Source organism: Gopherus flavomarginatus, chromosome 18, assembly GCF_025201925.1.
Source record: "Gopherus flavomarginatus isolate rGopFla2 chromosome 18, rGopFla2.mat.asm, whole genome shotgun sequence".
NCBI classification, from domain to species: Eukaryota; Metazoa; Chordata; order Testudines; family Testudinidae; genus Gopherus; species Gopherus flavomarginatus.
The window spans coordinates 19,858,904-19,867,095 of NC_066634.1; the positions used below are offsets into that span (position 1 = coordinate 19,858,904).

An 8,192-nucleotide genomic window follows, 5' to 3' on the forward strand; every position below is an offset into this window, starting at 1 on the left:
TGTTGCAGTGAGGTATGGATGGGATAAGGTGCCCAAGAGGGAGGGGGTGTGGGGTCAGGGTGCCCAGTGATGGTGGGGGGTGTTGCAGTGAGGCATAGAAGTTGCAGGGGGGGCTGGGTGATTTGAGTCCAGGGGCTGGCAGGCTGGAGGAGGCCCTGGGTGTGACTTGCGGGTGCCCAGAGCCCTCGGAGAGGCAGTAGCACGACCAGTGCTGGTATCTCCCCTCCTCCTCCACTCCACTGACTCTGGTGGGGGCAGGGAGAGGCCCTTTAACTCGCACTGGCTCTTGTGCTCTGTTCTCCGTCACCCTCGCGGGGTCGTGCAGCACAGGGGGACACAGCGGGAGGACACCCCCCGTTTGCAGCCACTGCCTGTATTGGGGACAGGATGCCTGGGGAGCCCTAGTCACGGAGGAGGTCCCCGTTGTGCTGGGCGCTGTACAAACAGACAGCCGCTGGCTCGAGACTCAGACCGCGGGACCCCTCTGCTGTCGCCTGGATGGTCTGGGTCCATTCCTGGTGCGGGGGGTGTTTTGAATGGTTCCTTGGATTCCAGTGCTGTTCCTTTCCACAGCTCGACCACAAGCCCCGGAGCCTCTCCAGCAGCCAGGTGAAGCGGCTGGCCTCCTTGGTGGACCTCCGGCGTCTCTGGGGCTCCTTCCTGAAGCCCATGCTGATCGAGCGGTACCCGGGCAGCCCGGGGAACAGGAAGGTACGGCAGGTGAGTGTGGGCTGTGGCCCGGCGAAGCCTTGGGGATGTGCGGTCCTTGTGCCGTGCTGGAGACTGGGGCGCATCCTGGACTCGAAGGTCACCCCAGAATGTGGGACCCCAGTGTAAGCTCAGGCCCTGCACACTCCAGGGCATTGCCCTGCTGCAGCCAGTGGCTTGAGGCTAGGATTTGCTCTCGGGCAGCTTTGTCTGTTTCAGGTTCCAGTGCAAACAGAGGATTTGTTTCCTTGCACCCAGGACCCTGGGCAGTCACTGCCATTGGTGCAAAGTGAATGTGAGAGACCAGCTAACTCAAAGAGAACAGGAGTACTTGTGGCATCTTAGAGACTAACAAATTTATTTCAGCATGAGCTTTCGTGAGCTACAGCACACTTCTTCGGATGCTGACTCAGTATCCGCAGGGCACTGATGTTTATAATTGCACGAGGGAGAATCCAGCCCCAAGGAGCCACAGGGCCCCAGCTGCGGTGGGGACAGGATTAGTCTGCCGCCTTGTCTACGCTACACAAGCTCTACAGATATCCCCATACTGGTATAGCTGTCCCAGCAGCACCCCCTGGTATAGACACAGTGGGCGCTGACAGAAGAGTTTTGCCCGTGTAGGAACAATTTCCCTGAACGACGCTGTGCCAGCAGAAGTTCTCTTCCATAGACAGCTGCGTCTACACTGGGGGTTTTGGCAGCTAGGGGCTGTTTTTTCTTTTCTTTCACCCCAGACAACAAAGCTGGGTTTGTGGAGTAGCCCTGGCCTGAACTAGAGATGCAGAAGATCTTTGGGGCTGGGTCTGCAGGACCTCTTGGGGAAGCTACCCCCAGTTTGAAGTGGGTGCTGAAAGCTCAGTGTGTTTTGGAAGCGTCTGTGCGAACGACATGTCCATTGCAGACCCAGCATGCGGCCGTTCAAACCGTTGAGAATTGGTTTTCCTGTTCTGCAAATATTTTTGAAAGTTCCAAATATTTTCCTGTCTCGAATCAGGACAAAAATCTCAGGTATTTGCAGCCCCCTAAGACCTTTTCTTTGCCAGTTTGGGTCAATGGAAATGGTTCGTTTGGATCAGTTTGCCATGTTTAATTTCAGTTTTGACCTTTTTTCAGTCCGATTAGCTGAAATTTCAGAGCAAATCATTGTTTTGACCCAGAAAATTGGACTGTTTGAAGCAATCGAAACGTTTTACGTGGACAGTTGAAACATTTTTTCGAGGCGGGAGCATCATTGAACCTGACCCTGTTTCGCAAAATTTGGATGAATTGGTGTTTTTTGACGGAAAAATGATTTGTCGGAAATGTCCCAACTGGTTGTAGAGGAATAAGGAGGAGGATACTGGGGATTGGGCTGGTTTCCCCCATCATCTGATCGCATGATGGACAGACCCTGAGGCCGGATGTGAGGGACCCTCCAAGCTTCCCTATTAGTGAAGCCTGGAAGTTCTCCTGCCCAGTGGAGATGGCTCCAGGGGGTGAAATTGCAGCAGAGAGGAGAAGATGGGCTGTGGGATAGTGGGCTGTCGGGAATGTAGACAGCAGGGAGCTGGTGAACATGAAACCAGCCAGATGTAAAGGTCATGAGAAGACTAGATGGGTTTCTGGGGCGGAGCTCATGGTTTACGTTGGTAGCAATGGTGCGGAAAATAGGAAGGAGGCTGGGGTCAAGGCCTCAGTACCAGCTTTCTTGGAGAGGCTACTGGTTCCAGGCAAGCAGAGAGGACTTCAGAGTCTTGTTGCTTGATGGAGAAGATTATTTCAACTTCTAAGCACCACTTTGGACTAAAGAAGTTAAGTCACTGAGGCGTGAGAGAGAAAATATTGTTTTGGATGCAAAACTGGCCAGGAGACAGGAAGCAAAGGGATTCAGGGAATGTCTACATTGCAATGAAAGACTCGGGGCCTGGCTCAGCTGACACGGGCTGGGCTGTGGATTTATAAAATTGCCATGCAGATGTTCCAGCTCCGAGACCCCATGAAGAGGGACGGTCTCAGAGCCAAGACTCCAGCCCAAGAGCGAACATCTACATGGCAACTTTTAGCCCTGCAGTCTGAGCCTCATGACCCGGTGTCAGCTGGCCTGGGTCCCTCATCTATTGATTGTGTATTAATTAGATTGACTATTTATCTTCCCAACCACTGTGCTGAGGTTTGGTGGGTTCCTGGCCCAAGAGCAGGCCAAGGAGTGGTTAGAATGACTAAGACCCGACATGCATAGTTGTGACCTAAGTTCCCTCTAAGCCGACGGCCATCATCTGTATTTCCTCACCCATCTAATGTCAGGGTGCCCTTCTCCCATAGTTCACTAGGCCTTCTACCTCAAATCTATTAGCATATATGTTAATTAGTTAGCATTGGTTTCCTATGGTTGGACAGCTACCGGTGTTCCTGTCTTAAAACATCTCCAGCTGTCAGCTGTTCAGGTATTCCAGTGGTCTGTCCTGTGAGATCTTGGCCTGGGGTTACTCCTGACTAGCTTCTTGGCCCGCGTGCCTTGTTTGGCAGTGCTATTGTTTTTCAGGCCAGAGGCTTGTATGTTCATCGCTGTATACCTGTGCTGTACCTAGCAAATACCTGTAGGCCACAAGCCGTACCTCACATGGTCAGTTTCAGTCATGGCTAAAGGTCCTGTGTTGTTTAATATCTTTGTTAATGATCTGGAAGTTGGGGTAGTAGCAAAATTATTGAGGGTAGCCAGGAGCAGAGAGGGCCGTGAGGAATTTCAGAGAGACCTGCAGCCTGGGGGGTGGGTGACGTGATGCCGATGGAATTCAGTGGTGACGGGCAGCGTAACGCACGCTGAATGCAAACGCCTCCGACTCTTCCCGGGTGCTAACCCAGCTGGATACGCTCAGGAATGGTCCCCATCTCACATGGCATAGCACTGAACAAAGGGGGTCCAGAGACGGGGGACAAGACTGAACAGAGCCTGGAAAACCTTTTGGGTGTAGCTGGGACTGACTGGGATCCTTACTCTGGAGTGGGATGAGCGAGAGGGATCATGGCAGCCATCTTTCCAGACCAGTTGTTACTTGATAGGGGAGGTAGGATGCTTCTCTCCTGTGCCTGGAAGGGGATGTTCCAGGGAATTAAAAGGTGGGGGAGTCAAATCTGGTGAAAGGAAACCCTGCTTCCTGTGATGTGTGATTAGCCAGTGGAATTCACTGCCACAGGAATTCACTGGGGCTCAGAACTTAGTAAGATTAACAAAGGAACGGGACATTTGTATGGAGAACAAGATACGCAGAGCAGTGGGTGGACATGACCAACAATCTGGTAGAGAGAGTGAACCCACGCCAGGGCTCGAGCCGATCTCTAACTCAGGATGAGCCCAGTCGTGGGAGGCAGATCATCCCACAGCTGCTACTGCAGGGTTCTGTTGCCTTCCATTGAAGCAGCTGGTGCTGGGCACCATCGGAGGCAGGATGCCAGGCTAGGTGGGCCGTCGCTCTGACCCTGTCAGGCAGCGAGTGGGGTCCGTCTCGGAGCATCCTAGCTCCATTGCATTGGGCAGATCCCTTTGGAGATGGTGAGCATCTCTCCACCCCTGCCCCTTGCCTTAGAAGGGTGAGACTTTTCCCCCTATTCCCCCCTGGGCCTGCCTGCTGATAGCCCCAAAACTGCTGCCCCCTGAGGCTCCCCCTAGCCGGCACCCTGACAGCTTCTCCATCTTGTCCCAGTTTATTGTGGATAGCCTGGCCACGCTGGCTGCGGGCTGGCGGGTCGAGCTGGATGCCTTCGAGGACCGGACCCCGCGGGGTGTCGTGAGCTTTGCTAACGTAGTGGCCACGCTGGACCCCGCTGCCAGGCGGCGCTTGGTCCTGGCCTGCCACTATGACTCCAAGTACTTCCCCCGCGACCGGCAGGGCCGCATCTTCCTGGGGGCCACCGACTCGGCCGTGCCCTGCGCCATCCTGCTGGAACTGGCCACGGCCTTGGATGCATCGCTGCTGAAGGCCAAGGAGCAGGTGAGCGCTTCCCAGGTTGGGGGTTCTACTCTTGGCTGGGGAAAGGAATGAGTCTAGTGGATAAAACCAGCGGCAGCTGGGAGCCAGGACTCCTGGGTTCTATCTCTGGCCCTGGGAGGGGAGTGGGGTCTAATGGTTAGAGCAGGGGGACTGGGAGCCAGGATTCCTGGGTTCTATCTCTGGGAGGTGTAAAAGCTACTGCTGGCCCCCCTTAATAGCTTACAAGCAGCCAGTGGGGGGGGGGGGGGGGAAAGCCTCAGAAACACAGTAGCCTAAACTTTTAAACTATCTCTTTTCTTCTGCCTCAAAGCAAAAAATCTTGCTTCAAACCAGTGGTGTTTAGTGGTTAGAGCAGGAGGGCTGGGAGCCAGGACTCCTGGGTTCTATCTCTGGAAGGGGAATGGGGTCCAATGGTTGGAGAAGGGAGGCTGGGAGCCAGGACTCCTGGATTCTATGCCCAGCTCTGCTGCTGTCCTGGTGCAGTCCCCTCACCTGTCTGGGAGTGCCAGGGTTGAGCGAGCCCCGTGTCTCTCCCCAGGGCTCCGAGGTGACGCTGCAGCTGCTGTTCCTGGACGGCGAGGAGGCCTTTGGGGAGTGGAGTGAGAGTGATTCCCTGTACGGGGCACGCCACCTGGCTGAGCACATGGCCAAGGCTCAGCACCGGCCGGACACCAGCCAGCTCCAGGCTATGGTGAGAGCCTCCCGTCTGCCCCTCTGGGGAGCTCTGCACAGGGGAGCTTTTAGGCTGAAGAGGTTTGAGGGGTTGCCTGGCCAGGGGGGCTCACTCTGTGCACTGGATCTTGGACCTGTCCCTACCTCAGATCCTTCCGGGGTGGTTGGGCCCCTGTAGATTTAATCCCTCGTTGCCTCCTTGCAGAGCCTGTTTGTCCTGCTGGACCTGCTGGGGGCCCGAAACCCGACCATCCAGAACCATTTCCCCCTCACCGCCTCCTGGTTCGACCGACTCGTCAGCATCGGTACCGAACCTTCCTTCCTTCCAAGGGTGGGAGGGGGCTTGCCCCTCCAGGCACCCCTAGCGGAACAGCTATCTCCCTCCCCCACAGTCCTGATGGGCCTGCATCTGTCTGACAATGAATAAAAGTGCCTGGGTTCTAGCCCCAACTCTGAGAGTGGAGTGGGGTCTAGTGGTTAGAGCAGGGGGGCTGGGAGCCAGGACTCCTGGGTTCTATCCTGAGCAGTGGCAGGGGAGTGGGGTCTAGTGGTTAGAGCAGGGAGTGCTGGGAGCCAGGACTCCTGGGTTCTAGCCCCAGCTGTGGGAAAGAGCTGGGAGTTGGGGATTCAGTCCCCGGGGCTGTTGACCTGACATCTTTCACCAACACTTTATTTCCCTGAAACACGACATGTCAGGTTTGAAATCCCCACTGTCTCTCCGGTGTTTTCCCCTGCCTGCTCCCGGAGACAGCAGCGTCTCCATGTCCTCCGGGAGCTCTGGTGCGAGTGGCCAGGCAGGGCCCCCTGTGGGTCTCGTCCTGCCGCGCCCTCAGCCTCGCAGGTCCCAGGAACCAGCCCATTCCTCACCCTCTGCTCTGTGTTGCCCAGAGAAGCGTCTGCACCAACTGGGCCTGCTGCAATCCCACCCCCGGGAGCAGACATACTTCCAGCGAGAGCCTGTGTATGGAGCTGTTGAAGACGACCACGTCCCCTTCCTCCGTAAAGGTACCTGCCCTGACCCTGGCTACCGGGCATCCAGGCGCAGAGCAGTGTGGGATGGACAGCTGGGGGAGCCTCCCTGGAGGAGCTATGGCTTCGCCCCTGCCCTGCTGGGTGACTTTGCTGCTGTTTTCCTCGGTTTCCCCATTTAAGTGGGGGGAATCATTTTGACCCTCTTTGTAAAGTGCTTTGTGATCCCTTGAGGACAAGGGCTATACAAGAGCTAAGTGTTGTTATTTACAGGGGTAAAATGCTTTATAGATGTTGTTTGCATGCCTGGCAAGCTTCACCCCAGAGGTGGCTGCATTTTAAACATAGGCTCTGGGATCCTTGGGGGTGAAAGACTTTATAAACACATCATTGCTATCTCGCCACTTGGCCCTGACCTGTTTGATGTCCCTGGCCAACCTGGTTCCCATAATGCACCTAGCCAGCTGCTCGTTGCTATGTCAGGGGAGCACAGGGCTCCTAGATATAAGGTCAGGTCGTGCCCGGATGCCTGAGGGCCTGGCTCCATCTGCGGAGGCAGTGTGTGGATATAGATTGTGTCACACGTTGCCCTCTAGTGGCGGGGCCACATAGGGATAATAGTCTACTACTGCGGACACTAGTGGAATTACTCCTGTAGCTCCAGCAGTAGAGGCCGGTACTTGCAGCGCTGCAGGTCCCAGGTTGGATCCCTGCTGACCGTCTGTGTATCTGTCTGGCCGCAGGAGTACCTGTGCTGCACCTCATCGCCACCCCCTTCCCGTGGGTCTGGCACACAATGGAGGACACGGAGCAGAATCTGCATCCCCCGACCGTGGAGAACCTGTGCAAGATCCTGGTTGCCTTCCTGGCTGAGTACTTGTGGCTGTGAATGCCCAGAGCCTCCTCAGGCGAGGGGACGAACCTCTCCTTGGGCCTCGTGGGATCCTTTGCCCCTCCTGGGCTGAGCTCCATGGGGCCAGCGGACAAAACACCTCAGGGACCAGGCAAGGCGGCTTGGCGGGCCCGGGCTGTTACAGCCCCACAGGGGCTGGGGGAGCTGTTACGATTCTGGTGCCTCAGAGAGGACGGGAACGAAGATTGCGCTGAGTCTGTTCAGAGGCTGCGGCTGGCCCAGGAGCGAAACCTCTTGATTGAACCTCCTGAGGCAGGAATAACTGTGCTGGGGACAGGACACCGGGGGCCTCCAGCTGCCGGCCCACCAGAGTTTGCTCCTGTTTCCGGGGCCCGTTCAGCCCCAGGCCACCAGGCTCCCAGCCTAGCTTGGGGGCTGCTCCACAACGACTCTCATAACAAAGAGCTGCCCCATCAGGGCTGCTGCCCGCTCCCCCTCATGCTAGGCAGCCCTGGGCACTGTGGGGCTGGCATGGCTGTTCCCTCTGCTCTGGCCCCCTCCCACAGCCCCAGCTCCCATCACCAGGACCAAACCCCAGCTCCCCTCCCCTTCCTTCAGCTCAGGGCTGCCAAGCCTGTCTGTGTAACCCGTGAAGAACCAGCGCCCCCTTTGTTTCCGTCCATCTCCTCCCTCTGAACTGAGAGGCAGCACTGCCTAGTGGGCAGAGCACTTGACTTCAGCCCTTGGATCTGTTCCACGCTCTGCCACTGACTAGCCCTGTGAGCCTGTGTAAAACCCTTTCCCCTCCCGGTGCCTCAGTTTCTCCTCCCACCCTGTGTCTAGTTAGACTGAGTTCTTTAGGGCAGGGACTGTCTGTCTCATGTTCTGTGTGTACAGCACCTAGCACAAAGGGGTGTCTTATTGCTAATCTGACAGACCATAATCTCGCCCTCTGAGCTCGCCCAGCCCAGCCCAGTGGCGGGGGGTGGTTATGGTTTAACAGGAGATGAAATGATTCA

General features: G+C 56.3%; 1 protein-coding gene across 1 annotated transcript; it reads left to right on the plus strand.

Moving 5' to 3' along the window:
• The first annotated feature begins 498 nt into the window (after positions 1–498).
• On the plus strand, positions 499–7,291 carry QPCTL (glutaminyl-peptide cyclotransferase like). Its single transcript, XM_050928100.1, has 6 exons — positions 499–720; positions 4,392–4,679; positions 5,218–5,370; positions 5,557–5,656; positions 6,240–6,356; positions 7,064–7,291. Exons 1-6 carry the CDS (start codon positions 499–501, stop codon positions 7,207–7,209), a joined length of 1,026 nt encoding a protein of 341 aa, XP_050784057.1. The 3' UTR covers positions 7,210–7,291.
• Positions 7,292–8,192: the final 901 nt, after the last annotated feature.